Source organism: Cibotium barometz, chromosome 6 (assembly GCF_041138505.1).
Source record: "Cibotium barometz isolate CiBa-2024 chromosome 6, ASM4113850v1, whole genome shotgun sequence".
In the NCBI taxonomy this organism is placed as follows: domain Eukaryota; kingdom Viridiplantae; phylum Streptophyta; class Polypodiopsida; order Cyatheales; family Cibotiaceae; genus Cibotium; species Cibotium barometz.
In genome coordinates, this window is record NC_141051.1 from 39,770,745 (window position 1) to 39,788,392 (window position 17,648).

Consider the following 17,648-nt stretch of genomic DNA (forward strand, 5'->3'; position numbering starts at 1 on the left):
CGGCTAGGCTCAGGGTCCTCCTGCCACTACTAGACTGCCTCCCATGCCACAGAAGAAATAGGAAAAATAGGGGAAAAATACGGAGAGTGGGGAAAAATGATAAAACACCTCATAAGGGCGGACACACCCACAACAAAGGCCCTGGTGTATAAAACTGGACAGGAGATGTCTTCTAACACATCCTCCTTCTTGAGGAATTCTTTCTTGAAGACGTCTTCGAACTGTGCCCAAGTCGTTGGTTTAGGGTTGAGTTCCTTCCACCAAAGCAAAGCTTTGCCTGAGAGGAAACCTGTTGCTAACTGGATCTTTTTTCCATCCTCATATGGATGAAATTGAAAATGGACTTGCCACTTATGTAGCCAAGTGTCCAATATCTCCTTGGTATGCTACTTTTGCTCGCCCCCAAACTGTTCTGGAGTAATATCGGGGCCTAAAGCAGATGCCAAGATATCCATACCCGAAAGAGTAGATAGGGTAGTGGTCAACAAAGGGATGGAGTTCTGTAAAGCCTGCATCTGCACGGCGATTTGTGCTTGACGTTCCGAGGAAGAAGCTTCGAGAGCAACTTTAAACTCTTGGAAATCTGATTTTGAAACATAAGCGTCCAAAAGATCGGCATCTGTGGCTTCCGTAGCCGGCAGGTCTTCACTTTCGAGAACGGGCTCCAACTCGGATTCTTGGGTCGACATCTTGAAGAGGGCAAGATGAGAGAAACTTAGCCTTGTACAAGGAAGAGTGCTAGAGAGTACGAGGAGTGTGGCAAGAAGCCCACTTGAGGCGTATTTTATAGGTCTCCCCAAAAGCACGCGTTTTTGTGTTGCTTTTGTGTGTGTGTGTGTGTGCGTGTGCGTGTGTGCGTGTGTGTTTTTTCCAAAAAAAACCATGCTAGAGGGCTTTTAGAAAAGCCACACATAAAGATTGTAAAAAACACTCTTTTAAAAAAAAACACATAGGCCACACATAAAAGCCATGTTTTTTTTTTAAATTAAAAAAAAACCACATAGGGCGTGTTTAAAAAAAAAATATGTTGCTTTTTTGTTGTTTCGAAAACACACTTGTAGGCAGTTTTTTATTAAAACCTACCAGCTGCGTTTAGAAAAACGTTAAGTGCTTTTAAAAAAAAACAAACACAACGAGGGAGAGCTAAAAAAAATACGGGCTGTTTTTTGTTCACCACCTGGCGGCGGCTGATCGCTGGACGCTTTTTCCTCTCTGCTTTTCTTCGATCGCTGTTTGGTAGCGACACCTCTAACTTGCACACCTGCAGCTGGCTGGTTCGTGGAGATCGTCGTCTCACAAGGACTGTGCAACCTGCCAAGCACGAACAGCTGGCTGCACGAATATCTTCGCCTCATCTCTCTCTTTCTCATGCTGTTCACACAGCCGATATCTCTTCGCCTCATCTCTCTCTTTCTCATGCTGTTCACACAGCCAACATCTATTTTTTCCTTTTTAAAAAAATAAAATAATCCCTCTTCTTGCTTAACAAGACAACCCTTTCTATGACTACTACTTTTAAGTCCTAACGATGGAAACACAACATGCTGAATTCTGAAAAACAGCAGTATGCACGAACAAACAGCAGTTTTCTCGAATTCATACCTTTTCTTCGACCTCTTTTTCTCCACCTACCAACTTGCTTGTTCATGAGGCTTGCTCTGATATCACTTTCAAATCCCCATAGGATCTCCGATCTCCTCGTAGAACGCTCCTGGTACAAGACTCGAAACCTGCAAACAAACGAAACAAACATGACGGGGGTGCAGGCCTGACTCACCTCCCAACCTTGACAGCCGTGGGCAAGCCCACAAATCTTGGCTGTTCCCACCGAGCCACGAGCTGAGCTAACTAGATGGACATACCGACCAATCTCTACCTCGTGACGTCCCATACCGCCACGAAGCTACCCTTGCAGGCCGCCTTGAGACTGCTGCCGGCCTCGGCTGCATGAAGCAGGTACACGTCTGCACTAGATTCAGGCTCCTGACCATAGAGCTCTCACAAAGACACGCGAGACTCTATATGACTAATGACCAACCTTGGCCACCCTTTTATAGGCTCTTGGCCGGTCATCGGGCGTCCACACTTGGGTGCCCTCCCGTCCATACTTGGGTGCCCGCCCGTTAGTCTATCCCTAACTCAGCTCGTCAATCAGCCTGCCTAGCTCCAAGCTTCCCTAACCTCGAAGCTAGAATTTGTCTATAAATAAGCATTCCAGCCCCCATTTTAGTCATCAAATCATTCTGCACTCAAGGCTTCTCAACACACAAGGAGGACATGCATTTGGAGAACAAAGAAGAGATCTGGCAGCCAGTAGCAACCTGGTCTTAGATCAGCTGGCAATCGATCACCTTTGTACTTTGAACATTCAACTGTACTCTTATTCATTTTACATAATACAAGACTTAGTGTTAGGATTTTAAATGTGTTTGCTTGTCTCTTGCTACACATCCATCTCTATCAACGCAATTGCAGCACTAGTAGTATTACATTCTGAATCTCAGTGCCTTAGTTTTTTATAAAAATATATATGTTTTTCAGATAGCAGTGTCATGAAACAGTTGATTTTTCGTTTTTTGTTTGAAAGGGATCTGCTTAAATTTTCATGTGTAAAGAGTAATTGGGTCAAAATTTGATCGAATTGGCTTGCATTTTTCACAAGACTATGGTGAAGCTTCGTGAATCCTCAAATACTGAAGCTGGTGCAGGTGCAAGCGGTGTTGCTGCTATTGGGAGGTCGTGAGGTGCCAATCGGAATGCCTGGTGTCTCAATGCAAGGCCATCATCAACACAAGGTTTGTTGGTTATATATAAGCTTACAAGCAGTAAGTGTGGCTGTTTAATGCTCCATGCAGCTATTCGAAGGCTCTTACTCTCTTTATACAGACATTACCTGATCTTCCACAACGGTTGAACATGCCACAAAGGCTAGCATCTTTGACAAGGTTTCGGGAAAAGCGTAAAGAGCGTAACTTCGAAAAGAAGATCCGCTATACTGTGAGAAAGGAAGTTGCACTAAGGTATGTCAGTTGAACTTTTGTATCTTTGGGATTAGGAAGCTAAACACTAACTGCACCTGAAGACCTCACTTTGCGTGGTGGGTCCCCCCCTGCTCCAGCCCCCCTCCTCCTCTCCAGTTCTCACGTTTTTACTCAAGAGAGGTTTGCATCCCAAGTTCCAACTTGCCAGCCAACCCTTGCCAACACCTGTTGATAACAATGCTGGAAAGCAATGATTGGGGCGTTGCAAAAGGCCGCATTACCACATCAAAGTAAGCTTAGCCAGCCAACACCTGATGATAACAGCATTGGAGAGCAATGATTGGCGAGTTGGAAAAGGCCACATTGCCACATTGTCAATGAAGAGATCATGAGCGTGCTGGTTAAGCATAGATGTTCCATTGTTGTTGTGGTGCACCTTCATCCAAGTTTCTAACTGTTTCTGGCTCTACAACCTTGTATATTCATCAACTACATCTTGCTCATGCCTTCGTGCTGAATGCAAGCAAGCCTGTTCTGGTGTTGAAATCCTTTTTTGTTTTGTTTTGTTTTGTCTTTTACTGTTTTTTTTTTTCATTTTCATTCGGTTTGGATGTTTTGACAAGTATGTTTTACAACCTTGTGCATTTTTCTACTAGATCTTGTTCTTGCCTTTGTCACTTATGCATCTGTTGGGATCCATTTCCAAAACGTATTGGGACTCGGGAGTCGCTGTTTTTTTTGTTGATTGACGAATACATTTGCCTGTGTTCCCTTGTGCAGGATGCAAAGGAAGAAGGGGCAATTTGCTTCTTCTAAACCTGCAGCAGAGGAGTTGTCAGGTTTGCCGAATTCGGAGAATGAACAGCCCTGGAGTAATCAATCTGGGGCTGGTGGTGCTCAGCAGGAAACCATGTAATGCTATGTTTTGTAAACTTTTGTCATTTTTCTCTTTTTGTGCATTAACTTGCCTGGATTTTGATTGTGTTCTGTAACATTTAGTAAAAAAGAATGGCATACATAATCTTTTCGGAGGTACCAGATGTGATCGATCCAGGTCTTGCTGTTTGAGGGGGGTCGATTGGGGTGACTCATCTAGTTGATCTGTTTGTCGGGGAGGACTGTACTTATGGGTCTTTGGGCTATATGAGCACTTGTGCCTTATTTACACCCCCCCCACCCCCCACCCCCCCTTCCCCCGCGCAGCCCCCCCTTTTTTTTCTGTTTTTTTCCTTTTTGATATTTGGGGGGGGGGGGGGGGTGGCTGTTGGGGACTGGGGACTGGGGACCCCTGCCAGCAGTGCCAGCCTCTTGCAAAAGCATATGGGTGCTGTCCTGGTGGCTGGCCATCTGGAATGTGTGAGCAAGGGGTTGTAGCTGCCTCCAACAATATATAATATGCTAGATGGCATAAAGTCATCTTTTCAATTCAGCCTCAAGCTCTAGAGGTTGTTCCAAGAGCTTTCTACCACATTTATATAAGCCTGCTTAAGCTGATATCTGCAAAATCCTATCAAGTTACTGCTCTGCAGAGCTCATCGCGAAGTGTAAAACATAAGGTTCGTGAAAGTTCTCTCGTAATTTTAGCCAGTCTTTGTGCAAGGGCTTGCGTGTAGTTGTATTCCTTGGAGGAAGGCCTTAGCTAGCAGAATCCCTGAAGCATATGGAGGTGCACACAATTCAGCTGAATCATTTTAACATCTTAAACTGGCACTGCCTTGGAGAGTCCTAGGCAAGAGTCACAAGCAGCCTGCAATTAGCAAACACTCAACACACTAATTGGGCTGCTTACTTGGCCCATGGACATCTCATAGGCACCTTAGGATGTAGGACCTTTGGCTCCAACAAGATGCATGCTCAGAGCCATTAACTTTTTGATTTGACATTGTTCTCCTAGTCCTACCAATTTGGCTATTGTACCTGTGATATGTTTTTGGGAATGTGCAAAAGAGGGTGCGCTTGATGTGGCATCATGCCCTTCATGGCTTTGGTGCTGCCTCTGTCAAGGATTAAGAACAAAAGGAAAGGGTAAGCCCTTTCCAGTCGAACATACTCCTTTCCATCTTTCCCATTGAACAGTCCCTCATCTCCATTTGGTGATGAAGCCCTTTGCGACTCTAAACAAAAAATATTTTGGCATCTGAGTTATACAGTGTTAGTTATTTTGTGCATTTCAACAGTAGCTATATGTTGCAATGGCCCTACATGTTTTGCTTTGGTCCTCACTATGTTTGTCAGTTGTCTGCATTGTGGAGTTGGAGAGCGTTCCACTCCGATGATGCGACGAGGCCCCAATGGACCCAGGACACTTTGCAATGCTTGTGGACTGATGTGGGCTAACAAGGTATATATATCCTGCCTATCTCAATTTGGCTGGGCTGATTTTGAATGTGGCCTTGTGTGCTTCAATCATCACATCAAAGCTATGCATATTATATGGGTAAAGAGATTCTATGTTTAATATTTTTCAGGGTGTACTAAGAGAATTATCAAAGAGTTCAACTGCTGTTGGGGCCTCTCCTCAGCCTCCCATTCATTCTCAAGTAAGCATTTTCGTGCTTCCTATAGTGGGTGGTGTGGGCCAAAATTCAGGTGTTTAAGGTCATACTTGTACAACCTATCACTGGTTTTTTTTTGGGAATGCAAAGATTGTCGATGGCAATGCGAGTTTTTTTTTGGGGCGGGGGGGATAGGAATATCAGTGATGGGACTTGTCACCGGCCATGTTAGAAAAGAATTTTTGCAACAAAATAAAATTTTTAGCAAGGGTTTGACTTAACCACTTTGGCTATTTCATCGAAGTCATATTGGTTCCATGGTGGGATCCACCTGGTTTCATGGCTCTTGGACGGTTGTGTTGGGGGTTTGGGTAGGTGAATGCCGTTGGCCACCAGAGGTTGAGGGAGGTGGCGCCTTCAGGTGCCTTGCTGCTCTTAGTTTTATGGTCTTTGGATTGCATGAGTAGTTTACAAGTTGTGAGCATGCACTACTGTTGAGGATATAAAGAAAGGTTGCCTCAAGCTTTGGGGGTGGTTGCCCAGAGACCTTAATTATTTACTTAACAACACGATGCAAATGCCACATATGCAAAATAGTGCCAGTGTATGAATGCTGTGAAATAAGTTCTTAAGAGCCATGCTCTAGGAGACCAAATCTTGAGCTGCTGAAGGTGATGGGCACATGTATGCGATGCTATGGGGTCGGCAATCATGATTGCCAAGGCAGACGCATGTCTCTGTGTAAAATAACTACTATGCAGAAGCACGCTTAATGCTAATCAAGAGAGATTAACGCTAATCACATGCACAATGATGATAGAAAGAAAGAAAGATATATTAAGTGTCTACTAAAGACCGAATGGGCCTATGAGACTAAAGTGATACAATAATGTCCATGCCATATCTCATCATGGAATGGAAAATAAAATAGAAACAAAACAAACCTATCTCATTGGTGTGATACAAAACTGTCCATGGAATCTCATCCTGGAATACCAGGAACATGCAACATGAGAGGAGCATCAGCCCCCTAAATAGATGGTATACGACTCTCCAAAATATCAAGCATGGGGTTAATGAGTATGGCTGAGATGCTCAGCTACGTCATGTGGAAAAGTAGCTCAATGGCGGTGGAGCATGTCTTGGATCTCGAGTTGATGAGGGGATCGTGGCCGACATCGTCCAAGGGGTCGGGGCCGTCCGGCATGCTGGAATATGCGGAGGCCTAGTCCGAGGTAACTCCTCTCGGGCAAGGTGGGTCTTGAGCAACCTGAGGTGGGTCCATGGGATCCACTGTATGGGTGTCCTCCTCCTACTGGGTCGAGAAGAAGCTGGTGATGGTTGGCTGGCGAGGGAGGGGTCAGGGTGGTTGGGGCCAAAGCTCTCTCAAGAAAGTGTCCCTGTGTCTGCAGAGCTCAAACAGGAAGAGCCCTAGGCAATGTTGGTGTGGGAATATGTAATGCTCCTCTGTCTCAACCTCTGTGTGGCTTAATCAGCGGATCCTCTCCTCCCTGGGTCTTCGTATGAGCTCCACGGCTCTGAAGACGCACTCAGCTCTACCTGTCTCCACTCTGAGGCAATGGGATGAAACCCGTTTCTAGTCAATTGCAATCTGCATGGCATGGGACATGTGAACTCTCAAGTAGCCCAGTTGTTGCTGGATGAATCCATCCTCAATGAGCGTGAGGAAGTGATCTCTCTAGAAGTGCATCTTCGTTGGGAGCTCCGAAGGTGTGATCCATTTATAGTGGGTGTAGAGGTTGAGAAGGTCTAACCGGATAACCGGGTTGGTGTCCTCATGAGAGAGCTGGAGTAAATGGGAGTAGTCCAAACTATACTGAAAAGGTGGGAGGCAGTCTATGTGGAGCCCACATATTGAGAACCAAGTGGAAATTAAGGCGTACCATACCCCAGGGTGGCCCTCGAGTGCTAGCTGTCTCAAGGACTCCGGGCAAGACTTGGGTACACTTGTGGGGATCCATGTGACTACTGCGATGGAGGTATTTGACTGTCTGGAAGAGTGAATCCACCACCATCGAGGCTACGTCAAACTTTACCTGGATAAATCTAGTGTGGGACGAATGGTTTGCTGCTGCGGATCATACGGGAGAACATCATGACCTGGGGCCTCTCAACTCGCTGCCAATCCTCATAAGATAAATTTGGCCCCCAGAAAGCTGCTCCATAGATCAAGGCTGGTGTGACGAGGGTGTCAAAAAGCCAACCCTTGGTCTTGGGCTCCTAGAAATGTGCGTTGAAGCATTGCCACTCAAATGAGCTCAAGGTTGCATATCCCCATGTCACTCTAACATGTGCTGCGGGAAGCATGCATGGGCCACTGAAAGTGACACCAAGGTAGACATAGGATGAGACAATCTCCACAAGATCCCCCTTGTGTGTGAAGCTCAATTTGGATGTGAAGGGGCGGGAGGTATTGAAGACCATTACCTTGGTTTTACCAAGGTTAACATAGAGGTCCCGTTGAATGCAGAAGTCCTATAAGGCATCCAACTATCTTTGAAGCCCCTTGGCTGAATGTGAAAGGAGGACGATGTCATCTGCGTAAAGTTGTAGAAGAGGAGGAGAAGAGAGAGACTCTCTACCTAATCTACTCGTATTGTATATTATTGAATGAATGAGTATTTACAATGATTGTAGATCATTGTAAAGAGACGATTAAAGCTAATCACATGCACAATGATGACAGGGAAGTAGTGTAACTACTCTCTAATTTCTCGGGATTCATATTGTAAATTCTCTATTATCCATGGACATGGGTGTTGGACACTACATGTAGCCATGGAATGTTTATGGTTAAGCTTCCCATGTATATGTATCTATGAGATCTTGGTTGCATAGAAGCATGTTAGGCATTTGATGGATCTTGGAGAACCAAATGCAATACATAATGCCGATTAGAAAATTCCTCTTCGAAATCCTCTTCTCGCTCGAACATACTCTCGTAGCTCGCTGAAGTTCCCGCCTCCACCCTGCACTGCGTGCCCGCCTGTTCGCCCCCCCTCCCTTTGTCGCCTGTTCACCCCCCACCTCTCCGCCTGTTCGCCCCTCCACCCCCCGCCTTCCATCGCCCCTTCTTCTCGCCGTTGCGCCCCCTCCTGCCTCGCTGCTGCGCCTCCCCCCTCTTCGCCTGTTCGCCCCCCCCCCCTCTTCGCCTGTTCGCCCCCCCTCCCTTTGTCGCCTGTTCGCCCCCCACCTCTCCGCCTGTTCGCGCCCGCCTCCCTTCAGCAGCGCCCCGCCTCCCCTCCCTTTCGCGTTGTTGCCGCCCCCCCCTCAGGGCTTCTCCTCCGTTTTCGCCCCCTCCCTCCTCTTTCGTGCTGTTTTTCACCCCCAGGGGGTTTTGTTTTTCTTCATTTTCATCCGGTCTTCCGCCTCTTTGTGTGCAGCCCGTTTCTTGCAGGTTTTCCGCTTTCGCCTCGCCTTCGCCTGAGCTTCAGACTCTGATGGAGACTCCTCCCGCCTCACCTCAGAGGGACTCATCCGCAGCCCCCTCGCCCGCCCCCGAGGACATCCCCATCAGGCTTTCTCTTTCGCCGGAAGAGGAAGCGAGCCTCACCGCAGAGGTGGAACGCCTCCAGGCTCATTCCACCATCTGCCGTATAGTCGGCACTCGCCCCAGCAGAGGGGAGATCAGGGATCTTCTTCAAGCTCGCCTTCTTGCAGATGTGGGCAAGATCCTGGATGTACAGCTCCTGGGCCGGGGCCATTATCAGATCGAGTTCGAGGCCGCCCAGAGCGTTGCCAAGGTCCTTGCCATGAGTCCTCTGGACATTAGGGGTGCTCGGGCTTTCTTCAGACCTTGGTAGCATGGATTTGACCCAGCAGCGGCGGAGCAGGGAGAGCGCCTCTTCCATATTACAGTTTGTTTCCCTGGTCTCCGTCGGGAGTATCTTCCGCTCCTCTCCAGGCTCGGAGCATTGGTGGGCTCGGTACTAGAGACGGGCCCGTCAGCAGCTTCAGTGGTGGCCAGAGCAGCTGGGCTACCTTCAGTCAGAGTGTTGGTGTTTGACATCTCCTCCCTTCCTAAGGTCATTCAGCTACCTAGGATAGGGGGGGGGGGTGGATAGATCAGAGAGTGGAGTTCTCGGGGCTCCCGAACCAGTGCTTCATTTGCAGGCAGGTCGGTCATCTGGCCAAGGCCTGCCCTCGCAGGAGACCTCGACCCTCACCACAGCAGCAGGCTACTGATGGCCGGCCCACAGATTCGGCTCGGCAGGCTGCCTCAGGGACACCTGCTCAGGCCACAGAGACCTCGGAGTGGCAGCCTGGACAGGGGCGCCGCCGAGGGAGACAGCCACAGCAACACGCCCAAAGACCGCTGCATCAGCAGCCACAGTCTCAGCCTCACTGGGTTCCGGTGAGGAACAGCTTTGCTCCCCTTCAGGAGGAGACCCCTGCAGCGACCGAGGACCAGGAGATGCCAGCTCCCCCTCCTTCACCCCCCCCACCCCTGTCCCCTCCCACCGCCTCGCTTCCACCTTCGCCTCCTCCCGCCCCCGCTCCGGTTTCGGCAGCGGCTCCCTCTCCACCTCCCTCGCCTCCCCCTCCTCCCCCTCCGCCCGCCTCACCTTCCCGGGAGACCCTGGCAGTTCCCTGGCGCTCACCTGCAGTCCGGAGAGCGCTGAGCACTGACCTCGCTCGAGCATCACAGAGGAGACCTATGCCGATTAGGGCCTCACGGATTTTATCTATCCGCAGTCGGCTGAGTCGCCTTTGCATTAGACAGCGCTCGGAGGCCTTTGATTATACCTTTACACGGCTTTTTGGAGCAGAGGGCCCCCATGAGCCAGCACCCATTCGAGTTCATGTAGTGATACCTCCGGCCCGTGGGGAGGAGGCACTAGACTCAGCGGTGGCCTTCTCGTTCCCTCTATGTGGACCTTGTGATCGGGAGTGGACTCTAGAGCTCGCTCTCAGCACTTTGAAGACTCAGGCAGTTGAGTTTTCTCACCACATGAGCGATCTGGAGGTGACAGATGTGATAGGCCGACTTTGGGAGTTGGCTCATTTTTTCCTGGATCCCGGGAGTGTGGATACCTCAGGGATTCGGCATTTGGTCGTGCGCATAGTGGCAGACTTGGCACGCGACCCTGGATATGTGAGTATACACGAGGTTTCTCTGTCAGAGCAGGAGGCAGTCGCCATGGGCCACAGCCACTGGCGCCTGATCCGGGATTCTTGCAGTACACCGGGTGGGCAGATTCGCAGCCGTTCGGATGGGGACTACTCTCCATCCAAGCCGCTTGCGAAGGCCCGCCGTACGGCTGAGACAGCATCCACCTCAGCAGGGCATCCATGAGGATCATCTCATGGAATGTACAGGGCCTTGGCGGAGCACACTTTATACGCTATCGAGGTTGCTTGAGGCAGGAGCTTCAGAGATGCCTGGTTGGTGGCAGCATTGACATTTTGATGATGCAGGAGCACCACTTGGGTGAGAGCAGGATCCGGAGATATGGTTCGGTGATGCCTGGTAGATGGGACACTTTTTGGTCTGCAGGGTTTGGTCCTTTGGGTGGACAGGGAGGAGTATGCATGGTTATTGCAGATGTATGGCGGCAGGCCATTGTGGATCGAGGGATCATTGTGCCTGGTAGAGCACAGTATGTCATTCTGAGGATGCATGATGAGCTATTGGGTGTGCTCAACATCTATGCGCCCAATCATGCTAGTGCCAGAGCAGAGTTCTGGACTCAGGTTACAGATGCATTGCCAGAGGCCGCACATTGGTGTGTTGGGGGAGACTTCAACATGCTTGAGGACCCGGCAGATAGGGTGGGAGGCAGTCATGTTACAGTGCACGGCACGGATCTTGCAGCTTGGGACCGGTTTTGCATGTCACTGAGGATCACTGATGCATGGCAGCATGGGGCTTTCTCCCGGTCTCAGGACAGTCTTAGTTTCTCTCGGTCGGATCGCCGGCAGGGAGGGACTAATCTATCACGGATTGATCGCTTTTATGTGGGCGATTGGTTAGGGGAGCGAGGGGGCTCCGTCGGCATTCTCGCTGGCACCTCATTTTCAGATCATGCGCCAGTTATATTGACATTGGAGGAGGGGACACGGGAGCCCAGCTTGCAGTTGAGGATCCCAGAGAGGGTACTTGCAGATCCCAGTCTCGCTGAGGACATTGAGAGGATCTGGCATGATAGTTAGTGCGCTGACCAGGATGCAGCGGGCGAGTGTGCCCAGGGACTCATTGATCTTAGCTCTTTTCTACACGCTGCAGCTTTGACACGACTGGAAGAGATTCGCGAGCGGGAGCAACGGCTGAGACGCAGCCTTGCTTGGCTACAGCGCCTTCAGGAGCAGCAGCCTGCATGTGAGTGGGTGGCGTCCCAGCTGAGCCAGGCACGCCAGGAGGTTAGAGAGGTAGAGGAGCAGAGACATGAGTTTTACTATCGTCGTCAGGCCTCTCAGTGGACGCAGCTTGGTGATAGAGTGACTGGGGAGTTTTTTGAGATCACTGGACCCCGTCATGCGTGAGCAGGAGTCCGCCAGCTTGGTAGACCGGATGGATCAGTAGCTACTGAGCTCGGGGAGATCAGAGCCATTGCCACTGCTTTTTATAGTGACCTGCTTTCAGCGGAGCCAGCCACTGAGGATCGAGATGTTTGCAGACAGACTGTGTGGGCCCATGTGCAGAGGAGGGTCACAGACCATATGCGTACAGTTCTAGGTGCGCCTCTGTCAGAGATTGAGCTTGCCGAGGCCTTGAGGGTCCTGTCGCGACATAGTTGCCCAGGGGAGGACGGACTGACGCCGGCCTTTTTTATGCGCTATTGGGACCTTTTGGGGCCAGGCCTCCGCAGGGGCTTTCAGCATGTTTTGGACACTGGGGTGATGCCGCAGAGCTTTTCAGAGGGCTTGATCTATCTTATCCCCAAGGGGGAGGGAGTATCAGATGACATTCGGCATTGGCGGCCTATTACGATCCTCAATACTGTCTACAAGGTCTTAGCAAAGGCCTTGAGTTTGAGGATCCAGCCCTTCCTGGGGGAGTTGATTCATGCTACTCAGACAGGATTTGTCAAGGAGCGCAGTATCCTTGACAACATCTTTACTTTCTGGGAGGCGACGGCCCGAGCTAGATTTCTTGGCGAGGACTTGGTCGTGATGCTTCTCGATTTTGAGAAGGCATACGATAGAGTTGATTGGGGATTCTTAGAGGGCACTATGCTTCGCCTGGGCTTTGAGCCAGGATGGATCAGAGGGGTGGCAGCTCTGTATTCCACAGCTCGCAGCCAGGTGCTGATTGCAGGAGGACAGGGGCCGAGTTTTGAGCTGACCAGATCAGTCCGTCAGGGGTGTCCTCTCGCCCCTTTCCTTTTTCTCTTCTTTGCGGAGGCTATGAGTATGTATTTGATGGCAGAGGAGGTTGGTTTGAGAGGACTTCAGCTCCCAGTCCGGGGGGAGGATTTGCTTGATGCTGAGTTTGCAGACGACACGGGCTTATTTTTGCATGGCCAAGAGGCCAATCTTATTCGGGCTGAGCAGTCGCTCCAGGTTTTTAGTGCAGCTTCGGGAGCATTGATCAATTGGCGCAAGACAGTGGCCTTTTGGATCAGTAGTGCTCCCACTCCGGCATGGAGCCCGGACCCCGGTTTTAGATGGATTCCTCCAGGCACAGCAGTGCGGTATTTGGGATGCCAGATTGGCCTCGATTTGTCACCTGAGCAGCAGATTGCTCCGCTGCTTCTGAGCATTCGGAAGAAGCTATTGTATTGGAGTACAGCTCGACTATCCTTGGCTGGGAGGGTGGTGGTGGCAAATCAGGTGCTGTTAGCGACCATGTGGTACATTACGTCTTGCTGGATTTTCTCGAGCTCTTGCATTAGCCAGGTACAGAGGCTGATCAAGAACTTTCTGTGGTCTGGGCGGGACGGTCAGCCAGCTTGGGCAAAGGTTGCATGGGCAGTTATTACACTTCCGCTGGCCCAGGGCGGTTTGGGCATTATAGATCCAGTCGATCAGAGTAGAGCCTTATTGGGGAAGCTTATTGTTCGGGGGTTGCTTCCAGGCGCTGAGCCTTGGAAAGAGCTCCTCTTGCAGCGACTGCAGGCTCGGGCGCCCCCTGCAGGGGGTACTTGGGCACCAGAGATTCGCTGGATCTTCATAGAGATGAGGAGGACAGGCCTCAGTAGAGGATGGGAGGACAGATTTGCTTTGAGTATCCTGAGAGCTTGGGAGCTGCTGAGACCGGGGCTCTCTCAGCGGCCTCCTTCTTGTGTTGAGGAGCGGGCCAGGCAGCCGCTCATCTGGAGCCCAGCGGTTCGTTCGGAGCAGGGTCATATGCTGGGTTCTCGGCCTCGTCTAGCCTGGGGACCTTTAGCGGCAGGCCCAGCTCGTAGTTTTGGAGACTGGCAGGCTTTCTGCAGTCTACCAGAGGAGATCCAGGTGGAGAGGCTGAGTCACTTCAGAGGGGGGTTGATTATGAGGGATGATATTCAGGAGGCACTTACAGAGGAGTGGTTCACACCTCTCGAGCCAGTGGCCCCACGGTGGATGGGAGCCTTTACACAGTTGGAGATCCTGATTGCTGTCAGAGCTAGCACTGAGGATGGCAGATGCCTCTACTATGAGATTCAGGATGAGGGCAGACTCCAGAGAGTGGAGGTGGAGTCGCCTTTGGTTGCAGAGTGCACCTTTCAGAGGATTCGGGTAGTGGCCGCCGCTTCTCGGAAGTGGCATATTGACCCCGACCCTGCTGATGTGCTCCCGGATTGGCGCATATGGGCATATGCAGCGCGCCCCTTGGCCCGGCTACAGTGGGACCTCGGGGAGTACGAGTGGCATGATCCTTATGCATCCCTTGAGGCCACAGAGATCACCTTTTTCCAGTATACTGTTCGGCTGGGACGGCATATTTTGACAGCGAGGAGGACGGTTTCTCCAGCGGCAGCGGGGCATTGGCGATTGCAGGGACTCTCACAGGAGTTCCTGGAGGATTTCTGGGCTCGGCTCTGGGCTAGTCGGCAGGCCCGCAGTATCTCGGCTTTTCAGTGGCTGGTCGCCCACAGGGGCTCAGCAGTTGGCACTTGGCTTGTTTACAGTGGTCTTCTGACGGCCTGGGTCCGATGCGGCCACCCTATGGAGACACAGAGACATTGCCTTTGGGACTGCCCTCAGGCACAGCAGATTTGGCTACGGATGCTGCGTATTCTGGCCCCCCTCTCTCCAGAGGGTATATTTACGTGGGGTGCCGCTGCTTGGTCGACTTCGTCAGGGCCTGCTATGGGCTATGAGATGGAGCAGGGCAGTCAGGCCATCAGATTTATTAGGGGCCAGCCTCGCCTGGTTTCGGCACCGGATTTCTCGTCCGCCAGCTGGACACAGGAGAGGGATTTACGATGGGAGCTCCTCAGCGGCCTCACCATCTGGTTCACTTGGAGGGCCCGGTGCTTTACGGCCTTTGAGGGGAGATTAGAGCCACCAGCAGAGACTGTTCGGGGGATTTGGCAGGAGTTGATCCACACCCTGCGAGGACAATACGACCGCATCCGGGGAGACTCGGATGAGGCGATCTTACGGCGCCAGGCCTTTCACACCACTTGGCGCTATGGCCCGTTCTACACCTTACACACGGGATCCCCCCGTTGGCACTACAGGCCACCTGTTTGGCTCTTCCCCCCCCCTATTGTATGATTTAGCCGCTCAGTTTTTTATACTGATGCTTGTATTTTGCAGCACCTAGGGAGAGTCTCCCGGGCTGCCGTGATGTATTCGCTGCTCCTCTCTCTCTTAGGAGCAGGAGAGATCTTTTGTAGCCCTACGGGCGTTTTTATATAACTAATGAAAGGATCTTTTCTCGGAAAAAAAAAATGCAATACATAATGCCATGGACATTTGATGGATCTTGGAGAGCCAAATGCCATAGCTTTTGTAAATTTCAAGTACGTGTAAATAGATGGGGTTTCTTCCAAAATATGTGTTTAAGTGCATGCATTTGTGTGCATGGTTTACTTTTATTTGTGTGTATTGTTTTGTTTGCATGGACAATGCCTGAATTTTATTTCATGAGAAGCTCATGGATTTGGCAACGCTTGGATTACACCCATGAGTTAGTATGTTGCATAATCTGTATTCAATTAACTTGTATTGATGGGTTTGTACATAAATAATTGATATTTTGAAGGCAGCCCGCTCTTACGTGGGTTTTCTATTTCTATGTATGCATGCCAGTTTAGCTAAGTATGGTTGATGATCTTCTTCTCCATGATGAGAAACCTCCATGCATGCGACATGCATGATTAGGAACCCCCATGCATGCGACATGCATGGTCAGGAACCCCCATGGACGTACCATGCATAGTTAGAAACCTCCATGCATGTGTCATGCATGCGACATGTAGGACCTGCACCTAAAAGTGTGCCATGCAAGTTTACTTTTGCTAAAAGTAAAGCATGCAAGCTCACTTTTCTCCAAAAGAGTCGTACAAAATTAGTTAACTCAAAAGAAAAGTAAAAAAGTAAGCCTCTTCCCCACTTTTTACTACACAAGTTGCTCCTTTGCTAGTAGCCATTCTTTGTGATCCAAATAGTGCACACAAACCTCTCCTTACCACATCTTTTCATGAGCAATAACCTCCACTCATTCTCTTCATCTAGGTGTCTCCTAGGCTGAATACAACTCTATAAATTCAGATTTCCAGCCTCATTTCAACACACTTCTTGGCCCTTGTTTATTGCTCTATCTAGTACACTTATTATAGAGTATTTCTCCAATCATACCATAGTGTTTTTCTCTCTTCAAAACACTAAGAAGCTGGCTGAATTTTGATTTTCAGAATTGAAAGTCTCCATTCAAGCTAGAAGAAGAAGAAGAAGACTATTCCCAAGATTGAAGATGTGGAAGAATCATCTTGGCTCCGGTTGCTACAAGTTCTATGTGGGAGAACCCTTGGGAAGTGCTGGGCATTCTCCTAAGGCTGATTTTTCAGCCACTGGGTGGTTGATCTTATTGAAGTTAAGCTACATTTGCAGAAACCGGGATTGTTGGGCACCATATTGCTAGCTTGTAGTTGGGCTACTTGTGGGCAAGTATAGTTTTTGAAAGTTGTTTTCATGTTCAATCATTTTGGAAGAAACGGTGGTGTATGGCTGGTTGCTACAAGTTCTATGTGGGAGAACCCTTGGAAAGTGCTGGGCATTCTCCTAAGGCTGATTTTTCAGCCACTGGGTGGTTGATCTTATTGAAGTTAAGCTACATTTGCAGAAACCGGGATTGTTGGGCACCATATTGCTAGCTTGTAGGTGGGCTACTTGTGGGCAAGTATAGTTTTTGAAAGTTGTTTTCATGTTCAATCATTTTGGAAGAAACGGTGGTGTATGGCTGGGTCAAGCCACCCGTTTTATGTACTTGTGAAATTCTTACTCCCTTAAGGCAATACATATCCTTCAAGGGGGAGGGACCAGCCCATCTTTTGGTCCCTAGTGCAGTATCATTTCTTTTCAGTATTTTCAAATTGTAAATCAATTGTTATGGCTAGGTATGTGAGGTATGGCAGTGATCAAAAGATGATAATCTTGTGATTTCATACTAAAATTTTGTATAACCATGCACCCGTTTGTGACAAGTAGAGAGAAGAAGAGAGGTTTTTTACCCAAGTCAAACTATTGGTGCATGTCTTGGGCACCTCTAGGCTCCAATATGGCTATCAAAATTTCTCGAAACTACCTATATATGGCCTCTAACTTTGCTCTTTAGGCGGCTCCACGGAATAATCATGCCTTCGCACTAGATTAAGGTGTGCATGTGACATCCTCTCTTGCTAAATTTGGAGCACTTGGCAAACCATGCAACTTTACTCCTTTCTTGACTTGGTCAATCTTTAGGTTCATCCCCCAACTCTTTGGCACCTCTCGCACTACTATCTCGATTGGAACTGCTGGCTCTTCTTTTGGCTACTTCACCAATGGATCTTCTTCTAACATGGGAGACTTCTTTGCTCCCTTGGAAACTCTTGTGGCACTGGTCACATCCTTCTCGGTACTTGATTCAGATAAAGATCTTTTGCCGGTATACACATCCTTCTCAGTACTTGATTCAGATAAAGATCTTTCGCCAGTATACACACCTTACTTGGGGAATTTGTCTCCCAATCCACCCAAGACCTTGGTACTTGATTCAGATAGAGATCTTACGCTGGTATAC

General features: G+C 49.5%; 1 protein-coding gene across 9 annotated transcripts in view; it reads left to right on the forward strand.

Annotated features, from left to right (window-relative positions):
* Nucleotides 1–17,648, forward strand: part of LOC147637732 (GATA transcription factor 24-like) — a 93,498-nt gene that overhangs the window by 62,457 nt on the left and 13,393 nt on the right. For 4 of the 9 annotated variants that reach the window (XR_015266079.1, XM_086799573.1, XM_086799571.1 and 1 more), the window contains 5 exons: nucleotides 2,709–2,795; nucleotides 2,887–3,020; nucleotides 3,762–3,893; nucleotides 5,217–5,322; nucleotides 5,450–5,521. Coding sequence is in view for 5 of the 9 variants with exons in the window: in XM_086799573.1 (XP_086655699.1) it covers nucleotides 2,709–2,795; nucleotides 2,887–3,020; nucleotides 3,762–3,893; nucleotides 5,217–5,322; nucleotides 5,450–5,521 (531 nt within the window). In the remaining 4 variants the exon portion in view is untranslated. Of the gene's footprint in view, nucleotides 1–2,708; nucleotides 2,796–2,886; nucleotides 3,021–3,761; nucleotides 3,894–5,216; nucleotides 5,323–5,449; nucleotides 5,522–5,671; nucleotides 5,728–5,851; nucleotides 5,898–17,648 lie in introns of those variants that run through there. The other 5 variants (XR_015266082.1, XR_015266080.1, XR_015266081.1 and 2 more) reach the window with 4 other exon arrangements.